At 40.2% G+C, this 17798-nt stretch overlaps 1 protein-coding gene across 14 annotated transcripts in view; it reads left to right on the forward strand.

Moving 5' to 3' along the window:
* TTLL5 (tubulin tyrosine ligase like 5) overlaps positions 1-17798 on the forward strand; it is a 307802-nt gene that overhangs the window by 199613 nt on the left and 90391 nt on the right. For 12 of the 14 annotated variants that reach the window (XM_027120075.1, XM_027120076.1, XM_027120080.1 and 9 more), the window contains one exon: positions 8553-8748. The exons of 1 other annotated variant lie outside the window; for it this stretch is intronic. In XM_027120075.1, coding sequence (XP_026975876.1) covers positions 8553-8748 — 196 coding nt within the window. Of the gene's footprint in view, positions 1-8552; positions 8749-17798 lie in introns of those variants that run through there. One more of the 14 variants, XM_027120087.1, reaches the window with a different exon arrangement.

Here is a 17798-nt window from a genome sequence, read left to right on the forward strand (position 1 = left end):
TTTTAAATTCTTTTCTTATAGCCAACTTTTGATTTTATTGATGTTTCCTGTTTGCCCAGTTTCTGTTTCATTGTGTTAAAATGTAAACTGAAGTACATTAAATTTTCAAAGAGTTCATTTGAGCACACATTGATTTTAATTGGGCAGTGCCAAATTGAAAATGGGTAAGAGCACTCCACTGGCAGAGACTAAGGGAAAGGCTTTTTTTTTTTTTTTTAATAGAGCAGACTCTTAAGCAAAGTAAGCAAATTATTTGGCTATAGCTTAAGTGGTTGCCTTACTTGGGAAAGCCTAGTTGGCTGTTTGTAATTGGTTGTTCTTAAATTTCACTTTTCAGATGTAAGTGCAATGACTCCGACGTGGGTTTTGGTTTGCTTACACAGACTGCCAAGACATTAGAGCGACCTCAGTCTGATGGCTTCCTTGTTTAATTACTTTATTGGTTTCTGCTCTTATTATTTTATTTTTTATTCTTCTACTTTGTTTAACTTGCTTTTATTTTTCTAGTTTCTTAAAGTGGAAGCTTAGAACATTGATTTTACATATTTCTTCTTTTCTAATATAGACATTTAATACTATACATTTCTAAGGGCTCTTTTCACTGCATCTCAGATTTTGTTTGGTTGTGATTTCATTACCATTCAGTTTGATACATTTTCTAATTTCTCTTGTGATTTCTTCTTTGATCCATAGGTTATTTAAAGTGTGTTGTTTAATTTCCAAATATTTGGGAATTCTCTAGATATCTTATTGTTTTAAAGATATAAAATTAATTGGTTTTTAATTTAATACCATTCTGGTTGGAGTGTACTCTGTGTGATTTTGATCTTTCAGTTTTTATCGAGATTGGTTTTATGACCCAGCATTTAGACTGTCTTGGTGTATGTTCCACATGCACTTGAAAAGAATATGTATTCTGAAGTTGTTGGGTATAGTTTTGCATAATTATCAAATAGATTGAGTTGGTTGACAGTATTGTATAAATGTTTAAGTCTAGGTTGGCAGTTCTTTTTGTTTTCCTTTCAGCACTTTAAAGATAGCTCACCAGTGTTTTCTGGCCATCATTTTTTAATGATAAGTCAGCTAATCATTTGCATTGTTGTTCCTTTGTATGTAATATTACCACTACCACCGAGCACCCCGCCACCCTGGCTGCTTTTAAGATTTTTTTTTCTTTATTTTTAGTTTCAGCAGTTTGACTGTGATCTGCCTGCGTGTGGATTTCTTTGTACGTATTCTGCTTGGGATTTGCAGAGCAGCTCAGGTCTTTAGGTTAATGTCTACAGTCAACTTTGGAAATTCCCAGCCCTAATCTTTTTAAATATTTCTTCTGCCCCATTCTCTCTTCTCAACTGCTGGGATTCCAATTTTATACCTGTTAGATACTCTCCTCTACTGTGTCCAGTCTGCTGTTAATCATTTTGAATGCACTCCTCATTTCTGATTTTATATTTTTTCATTTCTAGGATCCTTGTTTGGTTGTTTTTTGAAAGATTTCATCTCTCTCTTGAAATCCTCCATCTGTTTATATGTGTTTCCCACCTTTTACCTTAGACTCTTTTACATATTTATCATTGTATTTTGAAGTTCATGTCTGCTAAGTCCAACATCTGTAACACCTCTCAGTGTCCTTCTATTGACCATTTTCTTACATGGGTCATATTTTCTTGCTTCTGCATGTCTTTTATAATTACTAATCGTATGCTGGACATTTTAGGTAAAACCACAGACTTAAGTAAATAATGTTCACACACACACACCCTCGCCCCCCCCCCCAAAAAAAAAGCCATGCTCATCCTTTTCTCAGGCTGCTAATGTGTGGGAAAGGGGCAAAGGGAGAAGGGGTTGAGCCAATCTGATAATTAAGCTGGGTCTGGACTTTGTTGTAGCTTTAATTAGATTAAATTCATCTCTGGCTGCAGATGTCTTGGGGCCGGGATGGGACCACCAGTAAGATTCTAAAGATCCTTTTGTGCAAAGAATTTTGAAAAACTTATATTCACCCCTATGAATTTGACACCTTCCTTCTGGTGAGATTGGAGTGATACTAACAAATATGGTTTTTTAATATTGTATAATGAAATATGTCAACATTTGGAAGGTCTGCATCACTCAGTGAATCAGTATTCCTAAAGACTAATGCTTGATGTTACAAAAATCTCGTATGGATACAAGATCCATTCAACATGCAGGATAGACCAACAGAGTATGAAAAGCTCATTGACTTGGTTTCAGATTCTACAATACTAACTTTTAGACTATACTACATGCTGAGTTTTGGTGAAGGTCAAAGAACAATATCCACAGATTCTCTGAAAGGGACTTTAATCAGTCCCTCCCCATCCCCCAGCCTTCAGTGTCCCCATGCAATTGATGAAAGAGTTGATGGGTGGCTACAGATTCGTTCTATGCTGGGGCTTCTAAAATATCATACCAGCCCACGTGCAGGTGTTAAAAGCTCGTCAGAAGTTTAGCTGGTAGTGCCTTAACCCCCGTCTATGACACATTCCTCCTCCTCCCAGGGGCCATCCTGGCTAAAAGTGAAGAGCTTGTCACTTCCTGGGATTATATTCATTTAGGTTTACTGTATGTCCTCGGCATTTTGTTAGGTTTGAAATAAGTATGATTTAGCAGCTTATTCAGCTTATTATTATTTTTCTTTTTTTTTTTTTTTTTTTGCGGTACGGGGGCTTCTCACTGTTGTGGCCTCTCCCGTTGTGGAGCACAGGCTCCGGACGCACAGGCTCAGCAGCCATGGCTCACGGGCCCAGCCGCTCCGCGGCATGTGGGATCCTCCCGGACCGGGGCACGAACCCGCGTCCCCTGCATCGGCAGGCGGACTCTCAACCACCGCGCCGCCAGGGAAGCCCAGCTTATTATTTTTTTAAGGTAAAAGTGACAGTCTCTTGAAACTTTCTACTTGCTCAGAAGCATAAGTCCAACAGAAACTTTTGAATGTTTTCTGTTTTTTGCCTTTGATTTAACTACAAGATGGTGAATGCCGGAGCTATAATTAAATAGAGAGGGTTCTATTTCCTTATTTCTGAAAGTGGAGGGTAGGACTCCCCTTTGGGACCATGAGTTTTAGGAGTTCCAGAGGCCTGTCCAGTTCACTCTCACTCTCCCTTGAGCACCGTCTAGAACAAAAAAAAGGAAGCCACTATATTTATATGGATGGAAAGCACGCTGAAAGACTGGGGAGAATGTTAGGACAGAAACAGGCAGTGTAAACAGAAAATCCTTTCTCTGAGATGGCCAGTGAAGAGTAGAAGAAGGTAGACTGATGGCTGCTTGTAGATCACACCTTCAATCTCTGAGATGATCGGCTCTAATGGAGGATCAGGAAGGAAGATTGAGCAGAAAACTGACTGCTTACAAGGGTAGATTATATAGGTGCCCCCTTCACTTGTGGATTGAAGAGGAGGAAAATCCATCCCTTTCCAGATAACCTGTTTTAGTCCTCAGCATAGAGCATTGCAATACAATTATAATAACCATTTGTATACACTATACATCAGGGCTTTTCTTTTTAGTAACTTGGAGCACTTTTGACCTCACAATAAATACTGTACTCATGACTAGATTGTGTTAACTTTGCAACACAGAATCCTCTGGTGGAAAATGGCCAAATTTATGTTTTCTATATACTAACTTAAAGAACTGTAGGGCAGCAGTGAAATGGAATTGTTCGGGAGGGAATGAATAGTAATAATAGTAGTAATGGTGGTGGTGGTAGTATATTTTTGGAGCCCTTCCTATGTGCCTGTACTTTCACTTGTGTTAGCTCTTTAATCCCCACAATAACCCTATGAAATAGGTACTATTATCACATCCCCATTTTACAGAAGAGGAAAGTTTAAGAATAATAAAGATAGAGAAGTTGGATGTAATAAAGGCTGCAGTAGCGTCTGTCTAGTCTCTCCTCATCCATTTGGTCTTTGTAGATGTGATCCCACCCCAGCTGCCCTGGGAAGGATTAGGAATGGGACACACAACACTCCATGAAGAATCACTCTGATTTTGTCCTTGGGGGGGGGGGTATTCCCCCCAAAGCTAAGGGGGTTCCCCACCACATTTTATAATGACTCTCTGATCACATAGCTTCCTTATTCTGGCCAGCACTGCTTTGTACAGCTCGTGGGAGTTCTTGTCTCATTTGTAGGATTTTGGGCATTTACAGCACCTTTCCAGCACTTACTGTGTGTCCCAACTACTTTGTTTGAGATTGAAAATTTATAGGCAAAGAAAATGTAGCCTCTGCCATCCTTGAATATCTATACATTCCATAACGTGTAGTGGAATAAGTGCCATGGAGGTGGGTAGATATTCTTTCTTACCAAGAAATAGTAAGATTGTCCCCAGAAAGCACCTCCTTCGTGGCCTTACAGTGTTTCTCATTAGAAGCACCATCGGCATTTTGAGAAGCACATATTTTCCTAGCACAGGGCTGGCTTCGCCTTATATTTTTTGACATTTGGCACACTTGACCTCTACCTATTAAATGTAAGTAATCCCCCACCCCCATTATTAGGACAATTGAAAGCACACCCACGCACTTACCAACACCCTGAAGAGGGCAAAGACGTCCTCGTACGTGGTCGCTCAGGTTTTGCTCAGACTGGGTGGAGGAAGCTGGGGAAATGGACGCGGAATCATACTCTTTGTACAGCTGTCACATTCCTCCATCTCATCCCTACCGTACCACCTTGAGACATCACATCATTCTTGGGAAATCTTTTTTTTTTTTTTTTTTTTTTTTTTTTGGCTGTGCCGCGCAGCTTGCAGGATCTTAGTTCCCCCACCAGGAATCAAACCCGTGCCCCCTGCAGTGGAAGCACGGAGTCCTAACCACTGGACCACCAGGGAATTCCCCATTCTTGGGACATCTTGACACTGAAAGCATATCTTTATGAAGAGGGCAACAGCCTGCTCAGGAGTTTTTGCTTTGCTAAAGACCCGTGCATTTTACAAATTTCCTTCGAGTTCCTTACAACCAACATCCATTTGGTGGAACAGATATTAAACCAGAGAGAAAGACACAACCCTTTGGTGTGTTTTGGCTAGAAGTTGGAGGGGGTAGGGCATGCTGCAGGAAGGGCAGTGATGGTGAGAAACATTTAGCCCTGCAGTGCCATGGTATAATACAGAAAGTAAGACAACGTTCTAATAAGAGGATGCATGGTTTAGAAAAATTCGCCATATTGTTGGCAATTAGCTGCATATGTAGTCAGGACAAGACACAGCATAGTTCACTTTGAATCTTTGAATTTGAATCAGTTGTTAAACATTCCCACAGCTAACTCTTTTGAGTCTATCTGTCCTACTCTAGAAATAATAAAAAAGTGTAAGAAGTTATTTATAGGGAACGTATACAATATTATATGTTAGTGTTGAGCAAAGAATAACATAACAACTAAATTTTATAGAGAATACTTGAATCTCAAAAGTTTGGTGGGAGTAGAAAATGTATTACTAGTAAACTAGAATGAACTGAGGTTCAAGAAAATGGAACGGAATTTTGGATGGAAATGGAAACTCATAGCTGCCATAGAAAGGACTATGTCAATATGTAATCTCAGGCAAAACCCAAGTAACAGTGCACCTGGTGTCCTCCATGTCAGTCATTACAACCCTTGCATATTGTAAACCCCCAAAGTCTGTGCTTTAACTGTGAGATACCGTGGCCTGAGTAACACCCACTGGAATTCAAAGCAAGCAGGTTTCTCATGGCACTGACCACACTGCGTTAGACAGCTGAGCACTCCTGCACCCATCCAGTGTTGCACTGTAAAAATTCCTTCCTCTTTGCTAATAGCCTCCACTTGCTTAAGCAACTTCTTTCTGTGACTTGGAGACTGCATTTATGTTACTGATGAGATTAAAAACAGCTTTCATACAAAAGCTTATGTTGTTGCAGTCTGTTCAGTGTGTGTGCAGTTGGACGAATAAACCTCCTCTATCCAGAGTCCCTCGTTTGATCTTCTCTTGCCCACTGTCCTGCCCCTTACACATCCACAGACCCCTGCTGAGGCTCTGTCCCTGGTCACCTCCAAACAAGGGGGCCTAGTTACAGACTCTGATTTCTGATTACAGCAAGAAGGCATTAAAGTAAATGCCTGCTAGGAATATTGGTTATGAAAGCAATTTTTAGAAAATAAAACCAACCTAACTAGCTCGTGAGGTGAATTCTGATATAAGCTACATAGTTATATAAATCCTTAAATATCGAATCCCTAAGTCTGGATTGCCTCTTGTGGCTACAAACTTCTGTAACCAGCGAGCCAGGAGTGGAAGCAGAATCACAATTGATGAATTTTCTAACCTTGGGCCCGGTTATCATAAATAATAGTTTCATTCTAGATTCAAATTCCTGCCTTAATTGGTATGGAAATCTCAGGGTTATTCATCCAGGCAGTTCCTGCTGTATTATCTGTCTCTTCCGTGTGTTCATGTGTTCATTGGATCAGCTCACTCCTGCCTTGAGCCTGCTTTTCATTTACACCTGAATACCTTGCTCCATTGCCTCACCTTCCACTCAGAGCTCACTTGGTTCCCTTTGCTATTTGCTGTATCTTCAGTAAGCTTTTCTCTTCCCTCACTAATGAGAACAGAGATCATGGTTTCCTCTGGCCCCTCCCTTCTTAACCCCAGAAGTCCTATTTGACTCCCACTCAGCACTTCACTTTGTGAATAATATTAACATTTTATTCACATAGTCGGGTATTTATTTACATGTGATCCTTGGTCTCCACATTTCCTCACATCTCTAGAAGCCCCTTGGGAAAAATCATGTCTAATAACACGCACACTGAGACGATTCAAGAGGGATCACGGAAGATCAAATGTCATACTAAAAAAAAGTTAATAAGCAAGCTCTGAGCTTTTTGGTACTGTCCTCCAGGAAGATTAGCTGAATGTGTGTAATTGTGCAACTGAACTGTGGGAGCCAAACTGTGGGAGGAGGTGAGCAAGGGATGTGACATATCAGAGGTGAGATTATGTGAGTAGAAAACCTTTCATCCGTGGACTTCAGAATATATTACACAGACTTTCCCTTAACTCTGTGTCTGGAAATCTCTTTGAGAGAGGTAGAGAAACCAAAGCAGAGACCCAAAATGACCAAGCTATGAGAGAGAGGTCCCCCCAGGCAAGAGAGGAGCGTAGGCTTCTGGCCTCAGAAGACATCCCACTTTACTCCCTCCCACAGGGCTCTGTTGAGGTCACAAGGACCCAGGCTGTTAATAACCAGGCAGCCGTAGGTCAGGACTCAGGAAGGTTCTGTGTAAACTCACCCCATGTGTTGTTGCATCTCTGCCACCGAAATGACCATTAACACCAAAGGATATTTACAAAGGGAAGAATAACACGATGATTTAAATCACTATGAATATGTCTCTTGAATTAGGCGCTGTTTTATTTCTCTAAGCACCATTCACCAAGGTTTGGGGATAAGGTTGTTCACTATGACACTCTTTGTGTTTCTTCTGTGTACAATTTTCTGGTCACTGTAACTCTAAAAGGAAAAAACCAAAAATACTAGGTAGTTAAAGAAGGTTCAGAGATGAATAGCCAAAATGTTAAGGAGATGGAAGGATTTCCAAATAAGACTGTTCTAAAAATAAATGGGGACCTTTTCAAAAAAACTGTGGTAAAATAATACATAATATAAAATTTACCATTTTTAAGTGTACAATTCAGAGGCATTTCATACGTTTACAGTGTTGTGCAACCGTCGCCACCATCCGTCTCCAAAACTTCTGTCATCATCCCAAGGTAAAACTCGACACCCATTAAACAATAACTCCCCATTCCCCTGTCTCCCCAGCCCCGGACAACCACCATTCTACTTTCTGTCTCCATGAATTTGACTATTCTAGGACAAATCATACAATATTTGCCCTTGTCTGGCTGACTTATTTCACTTAGCATAATGTCTTCAATGTGTGTAGGCTAAATGTCAGCCTGGCTGGGGACCCTGATGAGATGAATTCAGAATAAGGAAAAATGTATCTTCTCACACCAGTTATGTTATCCCATGATATGGGGACATAAGCTCAAATACAAACACTTATTTTAAAAATTTAGGTATTTGACTAATGGGTGGCTAAGAAAAACCAAGACTCTTGCACAATTCACCCCTATAATTTTGAAGTTGATGTTTAGATAAGATGATTGTTCCTCTGTTCTTACCTTGAAATAACCTACCATCCTTCATTTGAAGCTCTCTGGGCTCCTCTTCGAGGTCCTTTTGACAATCACAGGGGAGTGAAATTGCTATTTTAATTATTTAACATTCAACAGATATTTTTGTGTGCTGAGCACGTGCCAAGCCTTATGGCAAAGCGCTAGGAATAGAATGGAGAGCAGAGCAGCCCGCCTTTGTCTTCGTGGAGCTGCGATTTCATAGGCAAGTCAGATAATTTATCCCACAAACAGATTTGTAACTCCAAACTGCTTTCAGTTCTATAAAGGAAAAATAACTGAAATATTTCTCTCCTTACCTTCATTGTTCACACAACCATTCTAAGAAATCTGCTTTCTTTTCTCTTCAGGAGCCTCCAAACAGGTGGCTTTGCCTGGGAGGGAGAGGTAAAGAACAACGCGTATAGCAAGGCTACAGGGGTGGTCCCGCAGCACAGGTGCCACTCCACAGTAGGCAGCTACCAACTCCATTTTGCCCTGCAACAACTTGAACAGCAAAAACTTCAGTCCCGGCAGCTTCTGGACCAGAGTCGAGCCCGGCACCAGGTAATTCAAGATAAGGCTTTTCCATGTGCTAATATCTTCCTTCTGTGGATTTAAAAAAAAAAAAAAAAAAACAACTTTTTTTTTTTTCATGAGAAATGTGGGGATAGTTTCTCAAAAGTTTGCCAATGCCACCATGGCTTGAATGGTTCATGGGGAATCTACCCATGGGGAAGAAATGTTCTGAATCTACATTGGCTTTGTGGGAAAGTGATGTCGAACCAATTTTGACATTCTTTCTTTCATTTGAATGAATGTTCCTCCACAAAATTCTCTTTTGTAGTATTTACCCTTTCTGTTGCCTGATCTTAGTTCAGTAATTTCCCAAAGAGTCTAATTCCCAGATACCTAAAAGCTAGCATTTTAAAGATTTTTTTCTAAATGTACTACTTCCTTGCCTTCATTAACTTGATCTATTTAAGCACACATTAATCTTTTATGGCCTATCAAGATTTTCAAGGAATAAATAACTTTCAGGTTCTTATAGGAAATGGTCTTAATCTAGGTCGTTGGTCTTCTGGTTTAACAGTTTGTACATAGAACAACGTATACAAAAATGTAACAATAGACACAAAGATTCTTGTTGTAGTGGAACTTACACTCTACTGAAATATTAATTCCCTACTCACTGTCTATAAAATGACAAACTCCTGAGTATATGTGTAAGGGAATTATATAAGTATATTGCACTAGCGAATCAGTATGGCCCCAATTACAGAGAAAGGATGACTTCACAAAACAGTCAGGCCGTGAAGACTTAAGTTTTTCCTGACGACTCAGGATTATCATTAGAATCAGTTACCATGTTCTACATGTTCTGCTGGGCTGAATCCGTACTGATTCTGTGAGCTTCCCTGATATTTGGTTGTGTGAAGAAATAGCTTATATCAGCTTGATCTCTTGTCATTTGCTCTTATAAAAATGTAGTGTGCATTAGTGTGTGCAAAATTAATATTCACTCAAAGGCTAAGGTAATGTTCCCAAGTTTTTTTTTTTCTTCTATATAAAACAGTTATCATTATGCTCTCTCTCTTTGTTTTTTCAAATGCTGTCCAGGTCCAGAGAAATTTTTATTTTTTTCAGTGTCATTCACCACTTGATCATCTTATCTGTGATAGTATAATCTGTATATTATATTAATTCATTGGAATTGAGAAATCGTTAAGTGCAGGCATTTGTTTAAGGGTTTGTTTGTTTTTTAAAATATTTATTTATTTGGCTGCGCCAGGTCTTAGTTGTGGCATGCTGGATCTTCGTTGCAGCATGTGGGATCTTGTTCCAGGGACTGAACCCGGGCCACCTGTATTGGGAGCGGAGAGTCCTAATCACTGCACCACCAGGGAAGTCCCCAGGCATTTGTGAAGTAGCTTTTTAGATCATTTTTACTGGAGAAAAATCCAGACTTCTTATCTGTAAAGCATGGAATATAGCATCATCACACTGCCCTCTGCCATGTAGAAATTTCCTTATTTAAATAGTCTTTGGGATAGCGGAGGCATTTAGGCCAGTTTGCAAACAAAAAAAAAAAATTTTTTTTTTTTTGGCTGTGCTGCACGGCTTGTGGGGATCTTAGTTCCCTGACCAGCGATTGGCAGTGAAAGCATAGAGTCTCAACCACTGGACCGCCAGGGAATCCCCAAGAGCTTTATTTGGGGTCTTAAGGATTCCAATTCAGGAGACAGATTTGGGTAATACCAAAAGATTATTCCAAGGAAGAGAAAAAAGTCAGGGGCTTACAAAGGCAAAAGCCACAAGGTTGTTCAAGAATTATGATTGATCCTGATGCACGAAAGGAAATATTTATCCTTAAAGGATAGGCAGTTATGAGTTATTTTAGGGTAAGGGTCCAATAAATAAATAGGCTATCACAAGCTGGTTTAGAGTGTAAGGGTCCACTAAGTATCTTGAGTTTCTGGAACATTGGGCAGATGTTCCGGATTCCTATGTTAAGACAAGAAGTGGTCGAAGTTCAAATTGCATCCCTGCTGAGATGTGCAAAAGTCACGCTTCCTCAATGGCCTCCTGGCTCCATTTTAGAGAGCCCTCTTAGCAATAACAACTCCATTTAAATTTTTCTTCCGCAGTATATCTTAGTTTTTTTTCAATCTGTGTAAATTTCTTAAAACTTTTTAAACTTCTGAACCCCCTGCCATTCAGATTACTTAAGAATGCCAACTTAATCAGACACTGGATAGTGGAAATATATATAGCCTTATTCCCCTTGTTTGAGTATAATCTGTGGCTCTAATGCATCTAGACGGTTGGTCCCTTTTAATGCTTCCATACCTTGAAATGGTGGATGATTAAAGAAAAAAAAAAGGAGGTGATTTGCAGAGCACTGAGGTTTTGAGGAAAGAGAGACAGTTTTGCTGATTTTCACTTTTAGAAACTGCTTCATTTATAAGTCCTTCTCATTCTTTTGATTAGCTTCCAGCAAGTCACATTCCTTTGAAAATTCAGAGTACTGCTATTCTTGTGTGGATTTTTTTTTTTTTTTACTGAGGATTATACTGATTGAGTTTCACTGAACTATGAAGTATATGGAAAATATGTTTTTTAGAATCTGTCAGAATGCCTGTTTTAGGGAGGAGTCAGCACTCCCAAGAAGGGAGTTATCTCGTGTCTTCTGGAGAGGGAACAGAAAATCTTTTATCATAATTTTATATATGTTTATAACATCATTTTATTTTTTCCCCCATTCTTCTAATCCACAGTTGACTTAGGTCAAAATGAGTAAGCGTGAAGTTTGGGACTGTGGGGGAGAGAGAAGGAAACTAAATTCTATTAGCTTGAAGAGTTTATAACTAATAAAATAGCAAATAAGATAGTAAGTGTTCTAACATGAAGAATAGTACCTTAGAGCGCTTTATTTTAGAGGACATTAAGAAACACTCCACAGAAGGAGCAAAGCCCTAATTAGATTTTTAAGCCTGTGTTTTTAGCTCACCTTGTGACTCTGCTAGACCTGACCCTTATAATTAAAACCAAATGATTGCTTGAAACATGGTTTGCCTTCTCAGGATGTCCTATATGTCTGTCCTTGGGTTAACCCCTTTAGATAGAGGTGGTTTCTCTGATGAACTTCTTATGCTTTGGATTCAATTTTCTAAAGTGTAGGTAGCCATTGATATAACTAACAATTTGGTTAATTGCCTGTTTGAGAGCAGTGAGTAGAATTGAACTCTGATTTACCTAGTATCCATTCACAAGAGAGATGTGTTCATGGACCAGGACATTAAAAGGGGCCTTGTATTGTATTGTATTGTATTGTATTGTATTGTATTATATCATATCATATCATATCATACATGGACAGACAGTGCCTTTCATAGTGATCTCCTAAAAATATTGTTGGAAAAATAATCTTGCAGCCTTTCTTGCATTACATGCAGAGGAAGTTCTCCATGCTTTCTGCACTTAGCCAGCTTTTTTTTTTTAATTAATTAATTTATTTTTTAGATAGCTTTTTGTAGGTATTAATTTCAAGGAGGAAAACTCTGATTCAGGATATGAGTTTTGAAATGGGCATCTCTAACCATTCATGCAGTGTAAGCTTTGAGCCTCATTTCTGTCTAGCATTTCACTCATAAATCTAGGAATTTTCATGTACCAAATCACCCCTACAAAAGACTGGTCCTGCAGCATGGACCTGGGAGAGGAAAGTCACCTGGAGCCATTGGCGGAGGCTTCCAGGGCCAGAGGTACAAGGAAATAGGTGTGATCCAGTCCATTTGATAGAGAGCATGATAAACAAAATAAGACAAAATTGAGACTATGAGCTTTTACACACTGATGGGTAAAACTAGCAATTTAAAAAAAAAAAAAATTCTAAATCAGAGCAAGGGTCAGCAAGCTTTTTCTGTGAATGGTCATATAGTAAATATTTTAGGCCTTGCAGGCTGTACGTAGGCTCTGTGGTAACTACTCAGTTTTACCATGGTAGAATGAAAACAACCATAGACAACATGTAAATGAATGAGTGTGGCTGTTTTCCAATAAAACTTTATTTACAAAAAAGATGGCAGGCTGGATTTGGCCTGCAAGCCGTAGTTTGCAGATCCTTGGCTTTGAGCAGCAGAACCCCTTGGAGGGTCTCTTAAAACACCAATTGCTTCCCTGACTCCATTTCTGATTCAGTAGGTTTAGGATGGGCCTCAATTATTTCCAAGTTCCCAGATGATGCTAAGCCTTTTATTCTGGGGCCCACACTTGGAGAACCATTAAGCTAGAGAGAAAGAGATTAGAAATGTCTCCCTTTTATTTGTCTTCTGTCTTTTGAAAGGGAGGCTGGATTTGTTAAAATTTAGTGTTGCCCTTATAAAATTTCAGGCAATCTTTTTTTTTTTATAGGAACTTTGTTTCCATCTTTTTCACTTCATCTACTACAGTTTCCTTATCAATAAATTTTCCAAACTTGAAAACTTCCTGTTCATTCTTCTTATCAGGGTACATTCTGCTCAGCAACCACTGCTCCCAGGATTCAAGTTTTATGATGGATGAGAGATAAGTAATGGGACAGATTCCTCCCTCTTTGTTTTAGTAAGAATAGCCAACTCTTAATAAGCACTTACTGTGGTCCAAGCACTATTCCAGGTGCCTTACATATATTAATTCATTTAAAATGAGTTCCAGGATAGTTGAGGAAATTGCAGGATCTTGGTATTCTAGGGATGGTACAGTGACTCTGTGTGTTGATACATCTGAATGTGTCTTCTCTCCGGTTTCCCTCATTGCTTCCCACTTCCTTCTCAGACTGGCTTCCTGCCCCTGAAGGAGAAGGATAAAAAAATTTTCTGTCAGCTGAATGGGGGGACTTTCTTGGGCAGCAGTGACTGCTGGTGACATCAGCATGAGTAGCTCTCCCTGCTGGGGTCTGTGAGGAGGGCTACACCGGCTCTGAGGCCTGACTGACCTGATTCTAATTGCCAACGCTGAGCTGATGTTATTCTTGGCCCAGGGCAGAGCGATTACTCAGTAGTTTCTGTTAAAGTGATCCTTTGTTAAACCTCTGCTCTCAACCCCCATCTCCTGCCCTCCCACTCTCTTCTCTACCTACTCCAGACTGAAAAAAGCCCCAAAAGCAGAAAAATTAAGGATATTTTGATGGCCAAGGAAGAACTGCTGAAATTTCTTTTAACAACAAAGGGGGAGAGAGGGGATTTTAAGTACATCTTAATTTGTCACTGGTTTCCAAAGCCCTTCAATTGTTAGTAGACTTAATTTTCAACATCGTAAGGTAACTCAAGGTAGGAAAAAACCGTGCATCCTCAGTTCCCCTAATCCTTCCACTCTGTGCTTTACTGCCCCCATCCCAAGATGGCCAATTTCACCAGACTAACCCAGATTCGGTGAGGGGCAACAGAGACTAATGTCCCCAGACAAGCAGGGCGGGGGGGCAGCTCAGTGTTCACCTGAAGGGTCCTTTCCGTACAATAGCAGCATCTTGAGGGCCAAGTGTAATGAGCTTTTTGCTAACGGCCTGTGTGTGTGTGTGTGTGTGTGTGTGTGTGTGTGTGTGTGTGTGTGTGCGCGCGTAGTCTCGCAGGTGTGGAAAGGATTCCCGTATAAACCCAGCCAAGTCTTGTTATTCTGCTCCTAAAAGTTCATTGCATGTGTCTAGAAAAATTCTGCCCCACCTGCAGCAGTGAATACTGTTTCTCCAGGCCTTCAGCTGCTGTGTGTTTGTGTTGTAGGGGAGGGGAAAGAAAGAGAAATTCAGCAGGCGCCGGGCTTTTCCAGGCAGCCAGCAATAACACGCTAGCCCCTCAGCGCGGCACAGGGAGAGCAGGCAAGCAGACTGGCTCTGCAGGGGGAGTCTTTTTACGTCTTTCCAAGGAGAGTACCTGGGAAGAAGGTTGGCTGGGGTGGGGGTGGGGGCGGGGGTGGGCACGACCTCAGGCGTAGCTCCTGGAGCAGGTTGACTTGAACGTTCTAACATACTGCTGCTCTGTTGTTTTGTTTTCATTTGGTTTTGGGGTCTTTTGTTCAATTTTATATTTGCTTCTGACCTGTATCAGAAATTCATATAACACTTAGTTTATAGCTTGTTTATGATTATGATTTTCTTAGAACCATTTGATTTAGCAGATTTTGCCAAGCCAGACTCTTTTCTTCTTACCTAATGAAAAGACATTGAAAATACATGAAATAATACATGTAAAACTACATTCAGCTGTTTAGAAATAGGCACTGTGGACAGGCTTTGCAGTCAGATAATCCTGAGCCCATAACCTGCGGCAGGTTATCTGAACTTCCTTGAACCTCGGTTTCTTTATCTCTAGTATGGTGATGATAATGTATATCTGTGGGTTTTCATGAGGATTATATTCCTCAGGGTGTTACCACGTGCCAAGCACTGAACCTGGAGTGGTATTTGTGTTATCACAGTGAATCTTCACAGCTGCCCTCTTATTAGCCCCATTTTCCAGATATAAAAACAGAGCATCACTTATGTGACTTTCCCAGGCTCACAAAAGTAATAAATGGAAGAGCTGGTGTTTTTAAATCCAGGGGTGTCAGCCTCCGGCATCCTAGCTCTTGGCTATCATGCGCTATACTACCTCTCTGACAATATTCAGGCGTTCAGTAACTAATAGTTATATGTATTGTTACATACATTTTATTTTTATTTATTATTATTATTTTTTAAATTTATGTATTTATTTTATTTATTTAGTTTTGGCTGCGTTGGGTCTTCCTTGCTGCGTGCGTGCTTTCTCTAGTTGTGGTGAGCAGGGGCTACTCTTCGTTGCGGTTCGCAGGTTTCTCATTGCGGTGGCTTTTCTTGTTGCGGAGCATGGGCTGTAGGCACGCGGGCTTCAGTAGCTGTGGCTTGCGGGCTCTAGAGCACAGGCTCAGTAATTGTGGCGCACGGGCTTTGTTGCTCCGCAGCATGTGGGAACTTCCCGGACCAGGGCTTGAACCCTTGTCCTCTGCATTGGCAGGCGGATTCTTAACCACTGCGCCACCAGGGAAGCCCTACATACATTTTAAATTGCAATTCATGCGTTCGACAAGTACATCGACAAGTACATATTGACACCTATAAAACTGTATTTGAAAAGTTAATCTCAGGTATCTTAACTAGTCTCCTACTAGTCAGATACACTGTTGCAAAAGAAAAGGTTTACTAAACTTTTATCCCAGTTACCTCAAATTCTTAAAGAGATGTCTTAATAAGGTCTTCCAGGACTTAAAACTCTTAGAAATGCCCATACTGTATGCTCCCTTGTGCTTTTATTATTTAGGAGCAGTGTCAGGAACCACTGAGTCTTGCAGAATCCTGAAATATGTTCTAGAAGTTTGGAGATTCAGGGCATGTGTGTGGGTTGTTATTGATAGCATAGGAATTATCTCTTCAATAATCACTTCATCCTTTCAACCCTGTTGTTGTCATTGGTCATACTGTTTAATTTTGTTTCTATGATGGTGTTTTTGAGAATACTGTCAGGAAACACAACAGGTGTCTACCAATGTGAATAACACAGATTGACACTTTTGCATGATTAATATTATGCTTGCTTTTTCAATACCATAGAAATCTGATTTTTTTTTTTAAATTTATTTTTGGCTGCATCGGGTCTTAGTTGCAGAGTGCGGGCTTCTCTCTAGTTGTGGTGCGCAGGCCCTAGAGCGCGTGGTCTCAGTAGTTGCAGTATGCGGGCCTAGTTGCACCGCAGCATGTGGGATCTTAGTTCCCCAACCAGGGATCGAACCCTGCATTGGAAGGCAGATTCTTAACCACTGGACCACCAGGGAAGTCCCCAGAAATCTGATTCTTAATGCATTATTTCAATATAAACATCAGTTCATTATGCTGATTCCTTACTACTAGTAATAGAAGTCCCCTGGTTACCACCAGGGTGTTTTCTTAGCTGTTGCTAGAGTAGGGTCTCTCTGGAATCTTGGAGGGAGGAAGGTGAAGGCAGTGAAATGGGTGTATAGTGAGTGCCTCTTGTATGCTAGATATAGTATTATGTCCATTCCACTGATGAGGAAACTGTTGCTCAGAAAGTTTAAGTAACTTACACAAGGTTGCCCAGCTGGCTTATTGCAGTTGTGATAGCTAAGCCAGGTCAGAGGCTTCCAAAGCCCTATTCCACTCTACCTCCCTCCCCCTTGAGTAAGTGACTCTTCATTTTCTTCTTGTTTTATACATGTATCATCAGTCAGATAAGACATTCCAATTTTATTGTTGCTGCTGCTATACACCCATACACACAAGTGTAAAAGAAAAGGTCAACACAATGAATCAAAATTCCGAACTCCACTTGGTTGTAGGTTTGTTAAGAGGCAGCTCTTCACCTACCAGCTGCTTGGGATCGACCTTGTTTGTTGTATATCCTTAAAATGTGGTTTTGCTACAGCTGCCTGGTGGCCAGTTTCGTTCCCTCCCCTCACTCTGTGACCTGTGGCTTTTTTCTGTTTGTCTGTGGGCATATGAGGGACTCACAGCAGTAACTTTGCGTGAGATGATGAAAGACCTCATCTTTAAATGTAAAGAACCCCACCCATCTGCAATGGATGCAGCCACAGGAAAAAACTTATCAGGTATATATGACAGCAAAGTCTGTGTAAGATGAACAGCAGGTCAATATGCGATATTCTGAGCCAAATAAAACAAACTAAACATTTGAAGACAAAGACAAGTTAGATATTTATAAACTCTGAATTTAAAGTTGTAAAGAACTCAGAGATTGCCTTGTCTAATTATTTCATTTTACTTATCAGACGATGTAAGACACAAACATTATTAGGAGAACAAGGGCCTTACTAAAACTACTAGTAAGTAAAAGATAAAAGAGACAACTGAAAACGAGGCTATGAGTTATTTTTTTTTTTAACCAATTGAACTCTCAATCTGGGGTCATTGCTGATCTTTTGAAGTTACCTTTATTTATATATTATACACGCACAGACTCACATACTCATACACTTACATATTTTAACTTTCAAAAGAAGTAACAAAGATCTGCTTACACACAAATTTTTTTCAACCTTTTCTTCCTGGAGTAAAGTGAGGGAAATCTCTGTCTTTTAAATGCGTCTGGTGA

Source organism: Aethalodelphis obliquidens, unplaced genomic scaffold, assembly GCF_003676395.1.
Source record: "Aethalodelphis obliquidens isolate GAN/ISIS:26980383/991018 unplaced genomic scaffold, ASM367639v1 scaffold21, whole genome shotgun sequence".
Taxonomy (NCBI): Eukaryota; Metazoa; Chordata; class Mammalia; order Artiodactyla; family Delphinidae; genus Aethalodelphis; species Aethalodelphis obliquidens.